The 17,193-nt window shown below is 46.5% G+C and overlaps 2 protein-coding genes across 2 annotated transcripts; one reads left to right on the top strand and one right to left on the bottom strand.

The window, feature by feature from the left end:
• Nucleotides 1-4,522: 4,522 nt before the first annotated feature.
• LOC134368265 (histone H2A-Bbd type 2/3-like) lies at nt 4,523-4,982 on the bottom strand. The gene is made up of 2 exons (XM_063084814.1): nt 4,938-4,982; nt 4,523-4,819 (listed from the first exon to the last, which is right to left on the bottom strand). Exons 1-2 carry the CDS (start codon nt 4,980-4,982, stop codon nt 4,523-4,525), a joined length of 342 nt encoding a protein of 113 aa, XP_062940884.1.
• A 5,459-nt stretch (nt 4,983-10,441) lies between these two features.
• On the top strand, nt 10,442-10,873 carry LOC134368264 (histone H2B-like). Its single transcript, XM_063084813.1, has one exon. The coding sequence runs from the start codon at nt 10,442-10,444 to the stop codon at nt 10,871-10,873; it is 432 nt and encodes a 143-aa protein (XP_062940883.1).
• The last annotated feature ends 6,320 nt before the right edge of the window (nt 10,874-17,193 follow it).

Here is a 17,193-nt window from a genome sequence, read left to right as displayed (position 1 = left end):
TCTCAAATAACGCACACATGACAGAAAATGCCCCTCAGCTGTTGTGAATATGCTTGGAGTTTCTCCAGCTGTCTGTTACTCTGGAGGGCAAAACTGATCCCTTAAGTCTGGGAGCCTCAAGTGCACCCAAGATCGAAACTCGTTCTGCATCCCTATCTTGTCATCAGATTGGAGAAGGCCCAGACCGCAGAGCTGGCATGGTTCTTTAGGCATGAGATAATGGACTCAAATTTCTAGATGCAGAAAAATGCCAAATAACTAAAAGTAGACAGAAGTAAGGTTTTTCTAGTGCCAAGTCCAATGTTTAAGATTGGTTTCAATGTGTGTTTTAGTAATTTTCCAACAGGGAAGTGGTTTTTACTTCCCCATTACTACTAGGGCCTATCATGTGCGAACCATTTATATAATCCAAAGAAGGAGACAACTCTTTGATAGTTGTCATGGCTGCATAAAATAAAATGGTACTCTAATAATTACTTCCTCGATAGTAAAAATTACTAGAAGATAGGTTTATTCACTGAAGATACCAACTTTCACCATTGTCTGTCTCAGCTAGAAACCCTCCATGACTTACTTTCCTTTGAGGGAAGAGTATTTTTTTCCTCGGTATGAGTTTTCTTCAGTTTTGACTTGTCAAACTTCTCCACCTCCGACAAGTCTGGCTTATCACTCATCTTGACTAAAAGAAAGACCGAAAACAATTTCTTTTAAGAAACTTCCCTGGCAGAACTATCGTCAGACAAAGTAGTAACAGTCATAAATGTTCAAACGTAATAGTCATGTATATTTTACCTACTGATCTTCCACAGGAAAACACCAGCGCATCTTAGAAGAATTCTATTTTCATTACTTTGAAATTCACTTCAATACCCCTATTCTGATAAGCAGAAAATGCCCTTAGATCAGGATACACTAGAAACCAAGACGCTCTAGAAACCCGGAGCCAACATGTCCGACTCTTTTAAAATCACAGCAAAGGTACAATGGAGGTAAGAGAAGCACAGGAACAATTAGGGGTCGAAGAATATAATAAAAACTTGGTTCAACCAGTCAATGATTTTCTAATAGATGACAGCACTATCTAAGAATCTTCGCTGTCTGTTCAATTACCGGGGGGTGGGGGGGGTGGGGTGGCGACGGCATTTTTCTTGGAGGATGGGGAGCAGCACACAAAAAGGGGTGGCCAAAGTTGTACTAATTTCTTTCCATTTTAAATGCCCCCAAACAGTAGATTAAGGTGCTGCAATAAGAGAGGGGAGAGGATTTAATCCGGTCGTAACTGGTTACTCGTCTTATACTAGCCCCTTGTGGCAGCGGTTTGTAAACACTGTAAGAAGGGGCAGCTAATTAGGATCAGACTCACGACTTCAGCAGAATGGGATACGCTAAATACACAGAGTCTTATTTCACCACGTTTTCTCTGTCAAGGGCGAGGCAAGGAGACAAGGCTCAGAAGAGTCTTGCTGTGGACCTGATGAAATGCCTTGCGGCGGCCTCTGAACATTCTAGGTTCGTCCAGAACAAAGAATAAGAGACCCCAGAAACCGGAAGGCGGAGCTCTCCTGCTCATGTCTGTTCCCACCCTGGTGGGGCGAGACACGTCTAGCGACCAGAGTAGAACAGAGACGCCCCCAAGCGGCCAGTAGTTTCAAACACGTCCCCTCCATTCAGTTGACCTTACCCTATGACCCTCCCGTGCCAAGCGCTCAGAAGCCAACCTCAAAGCTGGGGAAACCGGGACAAACAAATAACAGGGCCGGGCGCACAGGCCACTTTGACAGGAGCATCTTGCTTTCATTGGAAAATAACTGTCATCCTGGTCGGGCGCCCAGCCGAAGGGCCACGGGAGGGGAGGGAGCGAGGGGCCAGGCCCAGAGGGCCCATTCCGGGCGAGCCCTCAACTCCGCTTCGTCCTCGAAGCCTCCGACCTGCACTTCTTCCGCGGACCGGCCGGCCGCTTTGGGGGTCCGCCCCTCGGGCCTTCCAGGGCCCGACCCCCGGGAGGGCTCGGCATCTCGCACAGGAGGCGCGCCGAGGGCAGACAAAGGCACGAGTCTCGCCCCGCGGCGCTGACGGGAAAAGCCAACCCCAATCTGGGCCCCTAGGGCTCCCGAAGGCGCGACAGCCCCACCACGGAGTCCCTGCGTGCTCCCGTCCCCATCGTCCTCTGGCCCCAGCGGGACCGCACCACCTCACCTGAGGGCTTGAAGACGCCTGAAGGATGCCCCTGGGGTGGAGAGAGCTGCTCACTGCCTTCGTGGTGTGCGTTCCCGCGCAGAAACCCGCACTTACAAGGCCCGGAGCAGGCCCCGCCCGCCCCCGCCCCCACCCCTATCATTGGCCGAGGTGTCCGGGTGAAAGGACGAGTCGACACCAGTTGATGACCCACCGGAGAGGGCTCGTTTATTAGGCGGCACACAAACATATACATAGGGTTTTTAGGGAAAGCTGATTGGCTTAAGATACAGTCCCTACTTAGCATACCGCATGGGGCTTGGGGGGTGAGCTGATTGGTGTACGATTCGCGCCGGTAGGAAGGAGAATACGGAAGGAAAGGGCAACCAGCGCCATGATGGGGTGTGGCCGAGAAGGACTTATGTGATCAGGGTGTGATCCCTTGGGGCATTTGGGTTCTTACACCGGGCCTCATTTCCCAGCCCCTACCTCCGCTTTAGCCTTGCAGGCCCGTTCCCCCATGTCTTCCCTCTACTTAGGACCTCACCCCAGGAACAGGGGCTTCATGATGTCCTAGCCGACCTCACCTTCCCAGACCCCATCACGGCCCTCTCTGATTGGCTCAGGGACCGCGGGCTCACATTCCTTGCCTCTCCCACTGCTTTAGGCCCGAGGGTCCTTATTCCTTTCATCCCGAGTACACTCACTCCTCCAAGATAATAGGGGCCTCTACCAGAAGCAGGCACATTTTGCCCAGTTACCTTTGAAGGTCTGGAACTCTGAGATCCAAGCCAGATGAGCTGTAGTCAAGCTCACACAACTGTTTATAGCCATCGGACCCTAAGTAGGCCATGATGACCAAACAGTGGTATGGAAGCGTTGCTCAGCGCTGTCTGTTCTAATCCTTGCCCGGGTCATGGAGGAGGTGAGCGTGGGTGGTTCAGAGTCATTCACTCCCACAGCTGGACGTCTCTACGACAATGAGGCTCTCCTGGGCCAAAGCCACATTTTCAACTTTCTCAGCCACTGAACAAGAGAACAGTCAGTTGATAATAACCACAGGAGAATCTACTAAGGCTATCCGTCTTTATATCTCCAATCCCTAGCACTTTGTTTGGCCCACAAGTGACCCTCGATGTAGACATGTCCGTAGATTAAAGTAACATAATAAATGCGTGATTTAGAGTCAGAAATTAACCCTGATATCTGTGTATAGTCGATTTTCAGTACAGGTTCCAAGACCATTCAGTGGGGGAAAAGAATAATCCCTGTCACAAATGGTGCTGTGACAACTGGATATCCACATGCAAAAGAGTGAACTTGGACTTCTATCTCACACCATGTATAAAAATTCATTCAAAATGGATGACAGATCTAAGGGCTGACACTTAAAAACTCTTAGAAAAATCACATCAAGGTACACCTCCATGACCAGGCCCTGGCGAGCATCACTCTCCTGTCGCAGGAAGAGGTGGACAGCCTGAGTGAGGGCCAGCTCCTCCATGGCCGGTGGAAGAGCGCCTGCTGGAAGCGTGCTACCGCCAGCTGGCAACAGGCCACATAGACAGCCACTCCTGGGCGCAGCCCCGGGACACCTGCCACGGTCCTGTCGCCCTGGTGATACGCAGAGAGCGGCATCTGAGGCGGGGCCTGGCCTGACCACGCTGTTGCTAGGCTACAGCTTGCGTATCCCGGTAGCTAAGGGCGTCTCCCAGCCTCTCCCTCTGAACAAGGCCAAAACTAAACTCTTGACCCCCTGTGACCCCAGTTCCGCCTTTGGGGATTTCTGCATTGTTCCCACCCATCAATCACTCCTCTCTCTGGCAGTCAATGTCCCTGCCCCACTTGAGCCCTTGACTTGAGCTCCCATGCCACCTGAGGCTCCGTCCCCCTCCATAACATAACCCCTTTTGACATTCATCCTACCAGGAAACCTCAGTCTTGGCCTTGAGCTCCACCCCAATGAACACCATCGTTCCGGTGACTAGCTCAGCGTCCACGTGGCAGCCTCCTGTGCCCCCGCCCCAGACAGCACCTCCCACACGGGGACACCAACCCCCATTGTCACCACGAGAGTCTGCTCCCCTGTGCCCTCCCTGTTCCCTGACCCTCGCCACTCCCTGCCCGTCCGTCCAACATTGGGTGTCTCACACCCCACTCTGACACAAAATTTATAGAGCAAGCCTGTGGGTACTTTCAAACACTTTAATGACACAAGGCGCCGAAGGCACAAGACAGGCCAGGGCTGTCCCGGCTGGCTGTGACGGAAGGGGCTGGCGCCGGGCTAGCAGGAGTAGACGGAGGATCGGTGGGCTGGTGAGGCCCCCTGGGTGCCAGGCGTCCACAGCTAGGCTGGGGCCACCTGGGAGATGGTTGTAGTCACGAAGAAGCCACTGAGCAGCGCGTTGCTGTGCACGGCCACGTCCAACAGCTCCAAGGTGATGCATCTCCTGCTGCTCCTCCGGGCCTCGTCGCTCGCCAGCTCCAAGACCTTGGCCGTCACGTACTCGACGATGGCACCTAGAAAGACCGGCGCACACGAACTCGGGCACTGGGCGTAGTGGCCCTCCCGCAGGAGGCGCTCCGGGTGGCTCACGGAGAATGTCAGCTCGGCTCGGTGGGCGCGAGAGCGGCGGCACGGCACCTATTGAGACCGGACGACCGTGGACGGCTCGTCCTCCTGCTCGGCATGCCGGGCCTTGGAGACGACCGATCAATCTGCGAGGTCTGGCTCGACTGGATGCCTCTCAAGATGTCGGTACTTGGCCCGTACTCCGTAACCTAGCTACCGCGACCCGGCCCCTCATTGGTCCGGAACAGGCTCGTGGCCGCGCACACTGGTGACGTCACTGCCCTCCAGTTGACCCCGAGGGAGCGGGCCTGGGCCTACAAACGGCCGGCCAGGGCAGGTGCAAGGCACCCGCACGCTCTCGCCCCTGGGCCCTCCCTCTGTGGCAGCGCTCGCCTTCTGTAGGACCCGAGCATCGCAGGCAAGATAAAGAAAGAGGGGTGGGGGACGGGTACGACATGGTGTCAAGTACATTCGTGATGTCGTGGAACAATCACAACCGTCTGCTTCCAAAGCATTTTCACCACCCCGCCAAGAAACCCCTGTACCCGTTAAGCACTCACTCCCCATGCTCGTCGTCCCCCCACCCCCGAGCACACACATACACACGCTCCCAATAAATAGCTCTTGGCAACCACTTATCTGCTTTCTGTCGACAGAGGTTTCCCCCATGTGGAGCTCTCCCTCCCATGGAACTCAACGCATGGCCTTCTGTGTCTGGCGGCTTTCACATAGTGTAATGTTTTCCTCATGGTACATCTACGTGGTAGCGTGAATCGGTACTTGCTTCCTTCCTTTTCACAGCTGAATAATAATCCATGGTATGGATGGACGACATTTAGTTTATCTATTTGTCCATTGATGGGCATTTGGGTTGTTTCCCCCTTTTGGCTATTGAGAATAGGGCACCTCTGAACGTTCATGTAGGAATCTTTGTTTGAACACCTGTTTCCATTTTCGAGAGACTACATCTAGTGCTATCCCTCCCTCTTCCAGGTCAGTGCTTCAGGGTCCATTAGCTGTCTCTTCGGTCCCTGCAGATCTTCCAGAGGCCCCACCCAGACCACAGGGCTGCTAAGAATGTTCCCACACACGTCTCCTTGTGTTCAGGCCACTAGGTAGTGTACCCAGCAATGGAACTGCTGCTGTCAGCAGTGTGTGCATCCTGCGCATTAATTAGTATTGCCAGATTGCTCTCCAAGATGGTCAGACCAATTTGTCCTCCTAATACCAGAGTGTGAGTCCCCACTAGTCACCAACATTTGATGCGGTCTGACCTTTCTAATTCTCACTGCTCCGACGGTGTGAAATAGTATGTCACTGTGGTTGTAGTAGGCATTTTCCAGGAGACTTGAGCGAGGTGGCACCTCTCCAATCGTGCTTCTTGTTGTTCTTTGTGATCGTTTGTGCTTGGTCTTCCGTAAAATGCCTGATCAAGGCTTCCTTCTTTTTAATCTTTTTAATCAGCACGTGGGCCATAAAATCCTCTCTCAGTAGCACTCACGCATGCCCCACAAATTTTATTCTCACGCATCAATAAATATTTTTCAGTCCCTGTAATGATTTGTCCTTTGGCCCATTATTTCTTTAGAGTGATTTGTGTCATCCCAAACATTTGGTTTTGACAACATGGTTTGTCATTGATTCTTAAATGTACTGTAGTCAGAGAATGTGATATGTATTTGATACTTCTGGAATCTTGCTTGATGGCCGAGTACATGTTCTATGTGCATAAATATACATCAGGTGGATAAAACACATTCTCTAATTTCCGGGTTCATATTATCGCATTACTCCATTTCGTCAAGCAAGCTTGGTAGGTGTTTTATTTCTAAGTCCTTGTTACGTTTCGGCCACTTGCTTACAGGTGGCTGCAAATGTCTATATTTGGTGGTGACCTTCGCTACTCCTTATTGTCATTCAGTCAAGTGTTGACTTAAATAGTTTGAAGCTACCCTACCCAGTATAGGTCATCTTAAATTTATAATACCTCCCACATGAATTGAACATTTTATCCCAGGGGGACTATCTTTATCCTCAAGGAATCTCCGTTGACTTCAAGTCTATTTTTGCAATATGATATAGCTATGACAGCTTTCTTCAGCAAAGACCTGACTTAACGCTTATTCCACCATTAAAAAAAAAATTGGTGGGTTATTTTCTCTTCTTAATATTTTTTCTAGCTACGTTGGTACTCGTAATGTGTTATTTAAGCAGTAAAGGCACTTCCCGTAGCTTGTCTACGTAGTAAACCACACCACTGGATCCTAGATGTTCACTCAGTAAGTGCCCTTTTTCCTCACGCCCCTCCTGAAGTGAGTAATCAGATGCACTTGATTCCACTTAGGATCTTGAACCTCAAACCCCACTTTTCTTCTCTCTTTCTCAAATTTCATTAATATCGCTAGAGTGAGCAGGACCAAAGCCATGTTGGGACCTAAAACCACATGGGCTGTAAAAGAATGTAAAAGGACACAGTTTTTCCTTGGTAAGCATTTATTGGGGTTCCCTCCTTTCCCACAGTTATGTGATCTATTGAACTGTGGTTATGGGGCAAGATGACAGTATTTACGTGGATGTAAAGTTGTTTTCCAGTCGGCCTGTGGCTGCAGACTTGCACGTACTTTTCAGACCCTGGGAAACCAAGGAAGACATCAGTAAAGCTATGGTGATTCCACTCTTCCAGCAGGACTCTGAGAAAACAGCAATGGCAAGAGGAGAATCCAGACAGAGTCTTGTTGAGAACAGGGACACAGGTCTGGGGGATGAGGCCATCATCTCCTTGATCCCATAGATGGAGGCCGCTTTCTCCATTCTAGATGGCTAGTGCCACCTCTTCTGTAACAAACCAGGCTGGGGAAGAGGTCCCCACTGCCCAGGGCTGAGAGTTTCATGCTGCTATCCCAGAGGGTCCAGAGGGCAGAGCAATGATTAAAGAGGACTGTTTTCAATCCCTTAAATCTAATGGAATTAGCCCTACTATGGTGCAAACCTGCTTAGGGCCCATAAACTCTAGTTTTCTTCTGATTTCTCACATTTGGAATGGTAATGTCTATTCTATGCCTGTCCCGCTACTGTTTTTGGAAACTGGTAATTTGCTGTCTGTTTTCGCAGGTTCAGGGATAAGGATAAATTCTGCCTCAGCATCAGTCACAACTGGAGTCTCACCTGTAGCAGATATATAAGATTTGTAGATGAGATTTTGGACTTAAAGTTGAACTGCAATGGGTTAAGATTTGGGGGCTGTAGGGAAGGTGTGAATGTATTTTTCATGGAAGTACATTAATTTTTTGGAGGGGCAGAAAGCTTAATATTCTTTATTGAATTGTACCCTCTCAAAATTCTTGTGTTGACCTTGTGACCCCCCAGTACTTCAGGAGTTGACCCTATTTTGGAGATAGTCTCTATAGAGGTAACTGTGTTTAAAATGAAGTCGTGAGGGTCGGTCCTAACCCAATATGACTGGTGTGCTTATGAAGAGGGGCTATTTGGCATCCAGAACTGTGAGATGATAAATATATATTTTTTAAGTCACCGAGACTCTCGAATTTATTTACGACAGCTTTAGAAACTAATATAATATCTGTAAATCAACATGATTAAAAGCATAAAACCATTCAAACAAAACAACAAACAGCAGTCAAGGACTCAGACCTATTTAATGACACAATTCCCCTCAACTGCAAGTCCAAACATTTCGGGAGGCTTCTAATTGGTTCAGCCTGGGACACCTCATCCAACAGGTCCCTCCCATCATCCCCATTGCACATAGACGCAAAACATGATGTTTTACCTTTCTAAAAAAAAAAAAATGTATATATATTTCCACACACATTATATTGCCTGGCAATGAACAGAATTGGTAAAATCTGAATGAATTAAACTAGTAACTTCAGTTTCTAAAGAAGGTGGTTTAGATATTGTTTCTTGACATTTTTGACTCAGTTATTTCTCTCCTGTGTTTCAGTCCTCAAACATATATCCACAGTCACACACACACACACACACACACACACACACACACACACACATACATAGTATTTATACACACACACACAAACACACATATACACATACACATATACATATGTGTCTGTATACATGTAAAAATGAATATATATGTGTGTACATACAAATATATACATATACATATATATATATATATATATTTATATTTATATATACATTTGTTTTTTTTTAAATTTCTGGCCGGTGCTGGAATCCTCAAACTCATGGAGAATAAATAACGAACTGTAAGCATCCATATGGGGAACATAGTAGGAGCAGGACAAACATCCTGCATCAAACGTTTTTCGGCATTCTCAGTATTATGGAGTACATACAGAAACACAAAGGAGGACCCAACCGATCACAGAAATAACTAAGGAGAAAATTTCAAGAAGCAATACCTATCCCTAGGCTTTCTAGAAACTGAAGTTACTATTTTAACTCGTTCAGTTTTATCCAGTTATGTTCCTCTCCAGTCTATAATCTTTGGGTTTAGAAAGCACAAACCTTCATGACTTGCATTTATGCATAATAGGGATGATGGAAGGTCCAATCAGAGCAGCTCAAGCCCCAGTCTGTTCTCAGTCAGGCAATGAGGAACCTGTAGCCACAGAGTCATAGCCACCGGCTCACCATGGAACCGGGTTTCCCAAGAGAGCCAATCAAAATTTTCCTGGACTCTTCAGCCTTGGAGTTGAGGTGGAAGCAGCTCCTGATGGAATGGGTGTGATTCTTTGCCTGAGGGCTCATTTACTGTGAATTGTACTGTATGGTTGTTTATTGTCTTTTCTTTCTTTCTTTCTTTCTTTCTTTCTTTCTTTCTTTCTTTCTTTCTTTCTTTCTTTCTTTCTTTCTTTCTTTCTTTCTTTCTTTCTTTCTTTCTTTCTTTCTTTCTTTCTTTTCTTTCATTCTTTCTGTGACAAGTTCCTTGATGACCTCTATTTCTCTAATTCTTCTTCATTCTGTACTGGTTCCGTATTTGGGGTTCATTTTTCCACAAATACATTTAAGGAATAAATTTTCTCGAACTGTCCGATTTTTGAAAAGCACGTGATTTTAAACTATTTCTTGACTGTCTCTTACCTTTTGGGTGACTTACTGCAAAATTAGACCAATACCTTTTCTCTCTTTTAATCAAGGGCCGTTCTATGTATTCAGCAATGCTAGAATGTAGGGTACTTTTTCGGATCTAAGTATCATTAGGAGTGTGACTACAAACCTGGTAAATGCTGAATTTTCTTATGTAGGTCTAGATACCCCAGTTGTGTTTGATTTCACTCTTTACAAACGGTAGTTTTTTACTCCGTTATCCTGATTCATTGAGGGTTTCGATCAGAACCGGAGGCGGGAGGTGGACCGACACATCTCCACGTCCATGAGCCCTCTGCTGGCCGTGTCACAGCCTTCCTGTGTGGGTTCTCTTGCTGTGAATTTCTGTATGGGACCAGACAGGCAGCTTGCAGGGCTCCAGACGCTCACTGTGATTGGTGGAGGGACCGCCAGCAGGAGGACCGTGCAGTCCCAGCGCACTCTGCTAGGCTCACTCACGCGCTCCCTGTGTGCCCTGACACCCAGTCAGAAGTCGAGGTCACGCATGACGTGAGGCAAGGCAGCGACTATAAAAAGGGCTCCCCGCGTGGCAGCAGCGCCATCGTCGGTGCCTCCTAGCTCTTGGGGGTTGCCTGAGGGATGGCGGAGCCTGCCTCTGCCCCGTCTCCGGAGGAAGGTGTCAGCACCCAGGCGCCTGAGAAGGGCGCTCCGACGGCCCTGAAACAGAAGAAGCCCAGGCGCCATCGCCGCCGCAGCCGCCGTCACACCCGCTGCCGCCGCGGCCGCCGCGGCGAGGACAGTTTCGCCACCTATTTCCCCAGGGTTCTGAAGCTGGTCCACGACGGCCTCAGCCTGTCCCAGCAGGCCGTGAACGTCATGGACTCGTGCATTAGCGACCTCTTCGAGCGCCTCGCCGAAGAGGCCGGCCGCCTGGCCCGTTACAACCAGCGCTGCACCCTCACCTCACAGGACATCCAGGCCGCCGTGCACCTGCTGCTGACCGGGGAGCTCCGCAAGCATGCCGTGACCGAGGGCACCAGGGCTGTGCTCAGGTTCACCATGAGCACATGAGCCGCCTCCTGCCCCCGGGCACGGCCCCCCAAAGGCTCTTTTCAGAGCCGCCTCAGATGACCCGAAAGACCTGTAACCACTTAATTTATCGTGCTATTTGTGGCTTCCTCAAAATCCGAGTAAATTTTCTGTTCTTCTGTTGCTTTTTGTTCTGTGTGGCCTAAAATAATTTTCTAGAGTTTTCCGTGAGTACTGATCTCCTACATATCCTCTAAGGAAAAGTGATTTTAAGAAATCAACACGATTAGGAAATGATGACTGCGCTATGGGTGTTTGTGGTTTCCGTTTGGAAATTCAGAAATCAAGTAGAAACATCAGCAAAGCACCAAAATGACGTTGGGAATTGTAGACAGGGAACAAAATGGGACTGACACAGATGAAATGTCTGTGGGACAAGGGACGACTGGGTTTGAGGACTAGAAGGGAACAGAACGCATGACTACTTTCTTCAGTAGTTGATGGACGAAAATGTGGCACCTCCTGGTGCGGTTTGCAGAGAAAACCAACTGAAGGGAAGAGTCAGCGCTTACGTAATTGACAAACTGTTGATATTCATTACATATAGAAATTATAATTTTGCTATGTTGGATTAAATAAAATATATTATTAAAACTTTAAAATAAATAACACATCCTAAGCATCTATATGCAGAATAGAGTATTAACAGGACGATAACACTCCAGTCAACCTTTTTTTCCGCATTAACTTTATTACTTAGCCCATTAGAAACACACGTGAGGAAACAAAACACAGCATAGAAAAAATTAAATCCAAGAGTTCCACAACAGTACTTATTCCTAGGCTTTCTAGAAACTGAAGTCACTACTTTACTAGTAACTAGCAACTAGTTCCTAGCAGCTAGTTACTACGAACTGGTGACTAGCGCTCCTGGACGTCAAGGGACCTGGCTGCCCATCCCCTACATCCAGTCCTTATTTAAAACCCTCAATGAATCTGGAACAAAAAGTGGAAAAGCCCAGGTTTTCATAGTGAAAACTAACCGATAGGGGATATTTTAAAATATGCAACCTGTGTAAAGTGTAAAATAAATCTATTCAAAACTCTTAGATGCTGAAAAGGAGAGCACATTTTAGAACTGGTGACTACATATTAGAGCTCCTGTGTAAAAAAAAACTTTTTCTAAATGCTTTCAAATTTACTTTTCAATGAAAACTCCTAACAGAGGAAAAGGGAATCGATTATGTGGCAATGTTTTAAAATCAAAAGATTCTGTGGTAATTTAATTCAATCACAGGACTTCCATACACTTGTGCACATATAAATTACAGAAATCGATCCAATTATATGATATACAAACTCGAGCGTTATGTATAATAAAAACAATGAAGGACAGTTATATTAGTGTTGACAATGTAGTTCACAGTAAAGAATGCTGGGAAGCCAGCAGCAAGCCACCTGCCACCTGCCAGAAAACTACCCACTGCAGGGAGAGGAGCAAATGGGAACAAGGAGGTCAAGGGGTACAAATCAGGAATTGGGCCAATGAATACGTCTGGAGATCCAAAGTACAGCAGGACGACTATTGTTAATAATGTTGTGTTTGATTCTGAAACTTTACCAAGACAGTAGATTTTAGATTCTCTTAGCATACAAGGGTAGAAGGTGATGAAGATGGTCATTTGTTTGACTGTAGTAATCTCTTCACTATGTATATGCGTACGAGCCAGAGCCATCGTGTCGTACACTTTAACTATAAGGAAGAAAGAAATAAAAAAAGGAAGACTAATACACATTGGCAGCACGCCCCCTGACCCCTGCCCTCAAACTGCCACGGGCACACCTTCGGAGGGCTCCAGGATTTACGGGCCGACTGGGGTGGCTCTGAAAACAGCCTTCGGGGGCGATGCTCGGGGGCGGGAGGCAGCTCAGGTGCTCATGGGGAACCTGAGCTTGGCCTTGGTGACCTCGGACATGGCGTGCTTGGCGACTGTGCCAGCATTGTGCTAAGCACTTGACGGGGAGTACCTCAACTACTTTTCGCCACATCCCCTTGAAGGAAACAGTGTTATCATCTCCATTTCTATGGATGAAGAAACTGAACCACAATAGATTGTCACTTGCCCGAGATCATACCGGTTGAAACTTCCCAAGGCAAGGTTCAAACATATTCCTATGCATTTGAGAGACGAAGGGCAAGATATTTTTCTCAGGTGTGAATATGCGATGGTTACATTCTAGGGCATTCCTAAAACTCACTTGCCTGTGCAGTTTCTTGAGAATTTTAAGTGATGACACTAAATGAGGTTTTTGACCCTTTGCAAAGATGAAGTCGTCGTGACATACGATTTGGCTGATTTTTGTCTTTGGATTAACTTGCAGCATATATATTATGGCTTTCCAGCTTTTTGCCATTTTCTGTTCTTTGCAATTAAGGACATGTCGGCCTATGTACACTGACAGGATACAGGTGTGAAAGCATGGACCAGGTATTTTCAAAAGATGTAGACATGCATAAGAAAATCCACTTAACTCCAGGCTTTTCTTTTTTCCCGTAAATGTAACTGCTACAAGAAGACCTTCGGATGGTTGGTTTTGCAAATAATAAATGGATTCAGGGCTCTGAAACCTCAATCCCGGATGCTTGGGAAAAAAACCTCCCTCTGCTTGGAAAGACAAGTGAACCTAGTCACTCACTACAAGATTAGGCCCATGTGATTTACTTGAGAAATGCAGGGCAAAACTACTTCCAGTGAGCAATCGTTCTTCCCGTCTTATTTCTGTAGGAGCGTTCACTTAGAAACTATGTGACTTCCCCTCCCACCACATACCTCTCACTTGCTCCCACTCAGTTTATCATTTACACTGCCCTGGGAGGAATCAATCCTTTAAAAAAAAAATGACGGTTACCAGGTGCAACTAAAAACTGGGAGTTTTCGTCCCATCCCCAGCTCACCTGACATGCTTTCCTTTAGGCATCTGAAATGGGCCTAATCTTGAGCTGGATTAGTGTGCTAATGCACACGTTACTGAGTCTGTCGTGGACGTACAGCATCTTTATCAAGCTGCAAATGGCAAACTGAAAGGAGAGCAAATGGGCTGGATGACAGAATCGGGATCCAGGGACCTGATAATGGCTAAACTTGTGTCCGTCCATCTAAAGTGCAACCGTTATGGGTCCCCATCTGTGTAACTTGGGTCCAAATGCTCTGAAAAGGTCAGCTGGAGAAGACTTGGACGTATGGGGGCAGGAAAACAACAGCTGACTTCAAATACTGGAGGATGGATTAACCACGCTGTATGGGTCTCCAGCATGCTCTCCTAGGATTATGGCATAGAAGTTACAGGCAGGCAGGGAAGCGTGTAAGCAGCATGTCAGTGTAAGGGACTGAGTGACTCTATTGGGCAATTGCTTCAGGCAGATGGTAAGGTAGTGATGACCAACATGGTGACCTCCAGGGCTCAAATCTTCTGGTTACCCTAAGCTCTGAGATTGTGTCACCTCAACCACACTTTACCTTAGTTGACCCACCTACTGTTTTGCTTGTGGAAATTTGTGCTAGAGCAGAGAAAACACCTTCCACTTTCTGTAACCCCAGTGAGTATTTAAGGATGTGAGCCCCTAGAAAGAGGGAGGTAAGATAATAGTTGAGGTTGCAAATAGGTATGGACGGTATAATCCCTTATGGTGGGAAGATACCTATAGTAATAGATCACAGAGGGGCCCAGCCCTTGTAGCCTCATTTAACCTTAATGACTTCCTAAAAAGTCTATCTCCAGGTAGAGTCGCATTGAGGGGTAGACCTTCAAAATATGAATTTGGTGTGGTGGGGGTGGGGGAACACCATACGGTCCACAGCACTTATGCTCACCATGAAACCAAAAATGCTTGCTTCAGGAGACAGTAAATTCTGTTCAGTAGAAGAACCAGATCAGAGGTTCAGTGTTACAGGTCATCAGTGGGCATCAGATATCTGAGTTGACGCTCAACTGAAGATGTGATGTGCTCAGTACAGTGCGTGTTAACAAGTGCCTCCCGCGCCCTTTCCATCCAACCCCAAGCTTAGGTGCCCCCTCCCATTCAGTCGGAAAACACTTTCCAGAAGGCAAGACAGCCCAGCTTGAATTTCAGTTCTTATTCAGCTTGAGTGGGTCACTTCAGACCCTGTGTTTGTCTTTCTTCACTCTGAGATAAGGGGCTTAGTCCACTGCTGAAGAGGTTTTCCTTCAACCGTTTTGTTTGGCGAAAAAGGGTACCCTTGTGTACTTTTCCTTCCTTAGAAGAAATGAAGTCGAGAGCCGCCAGATAATGACTGTATTTATTATTTCATTACTACATTGGAAATAAAAACAAACTGTGAGAAGTTGCAGAAGCATGCAACTTCATGAAGATAATGAAGCAATGGAGGCACCCATTGCAGAAGGTTAAACCTGGCTTATCCTGCTGGGGGTGAAAGGGCTACACACACAAGGGTCAACACTGGTGAGATTATTCGCAACATCTGCCATCTGGAATTTACACACCAACGGCAAGTTTGAAAGCACACTTCAGGAAACTTTGGTTCCACCTGACCTTTTAGCCAGGGAATAGAAATGAGAGGACAGCAGAAGATGCCTAAAATCGCTACAAACACAACGGTTTGCAAAAAACAAGCATAAAACCAAGGCTCTCGGGCAATGTTGAAATTTCCTCTTGGGAGGAGATCCCGTTTTACGATGTCTGAGCACACTGTTTCTCCTGCTGGATCGCTGAGGGGAAAAAAAAAAACGAAACAAAAAAAATATATATCACTAAGAGTATTTTCCTAAGATTTAATTCAGTTTCTTACAAAACAGCTTTAGGTAAGTCATGGAAGGCTGCCATACATGCTTTTAATTGAGAATGCTAAGGCACTAACCACAAATGCTCACAGCGGGGTGCATGTGTGCACGTGTGTGCATGTTTACCACTCGAACATTCATTAGAATCTACTTCAATTGCAGTTTTTTTGGTTTTTGCTTTCATTCGAGAGGCAGATTTGTGTTGTTGACAGTTTTTCGATAGATTATTTGAGACCGAGGAGGAAGTGAAGCATTTTGCTCACGTTTATCTCTGACGATACCATTTGGAAGTTATACACTTTGAGATAATTTTCACTAATTTCGGAACTCTCAAATAACGCACACATGACAGAAAATGCCCCTCAGCTGTTGTGAATATGCTTGGAGTTTCTCCAGCTGTCTGTTACTCTGGAGGGCAAAACTGATCCCTTAAGTCTGGGAGCCTCAAGTGCACCCAAGATCGAAACTCGTTCTGCATCCCTATCTTGTCACCAGATTGGAGAAGGCCCAGACCGCAGAGCTGGCATGGTTCTTTAGGCATGAGATAATGGACTCAAATTTCTAGATGCAGAAAAATGCCAAATAACTAAAAGTAGACAGAAGTAAGGTTTTTCTAGTGCTAAGTCCAATGTTTAAGATTGGTTTCAATGTGTGTTTTAGTAATTTTCCAACAGGGAAGTGGTTTTTACTTCCCCATTACTACTAGGGCCTATCATGTGCGAACCATTTATATAATCCAAAGAAGGAGACAACTCTTTGATAGTTGTCATGGCTGCATAAAATAAAATGGTACTCTAATAATTACTTCCTCGATAGTAAAAATTACTAGAAGATAGGTTTATTCACGGAAGATACCAACTTTCACCATTGTCTGTCTCAGCTAGAAACCCTCCATGACTTACTTTCCTTTGAGGGAAGAGTATATTTTTCCTCGGTATGAGTTTTCTTCAGTTTTGACTTGTCAAACTTCTCCACCTCCGACAAGTCTGGCTTATCACTCATCTTGACTAAAAGAAAGACCGAAAACAATTTCTTTTAAGAAACTTCCCTGGCACAACTATCGTCAGACAAAGTAGTAACAGTCATAAATGTTCAAACGTAATAGTCATGTATATTTTACCTACTGATCTTCCACAGGAAAACACCAGCGCATCTTAGAAGAATTCTATTTTCATTACTTTGAAATTCACTTCAATACCCCTATTCTGATAAGCAGAAAATGCCCTTAGATCAGGATACACTAGAAACCAAGACGCTCTAGAAACCCGGAGCCAACATGTCCGACTCTTTTAAAATCACAGCAAAGGTACAATGGAGGTAAGAGAAGCACAGGAACAATTAGGGGTCGAAGAATATAATAAAAACTTGGTTCAACCAGTCAATGATTTTCTAATAGATGACAGCACTATCTAAGAATCTTCGCTGTCTGTTCAATTACCGGGGGGTGGGGGGGGGTGGGGTGGCGACGGCATTTTTCTTGGAGGATGGGGAGCAGCACACAAAAAGGGGTGGCCGAAGTTGTACTAATTTCTTTCCATTTT

This window comes from Cynocephalus volans, chromosome X (assembly GCF_027409185.1).
Source record: "Cynocephalus volans isolate mCynVol1 chromosome X, mCynVol1.pri, whole genome shotgun sequence".
Classification (NCBI taxonomy): Eukaryota; Metazoa; Chordata; class Mammalia; order Dermoptera; family Cynocephalidae; genus Cynocephalus; species Cynocephalus volans.
Note: the sequence above shows the minus strand (reverse complement) of the source record. Positions and strands in the feature narration are given on the sequence as shown.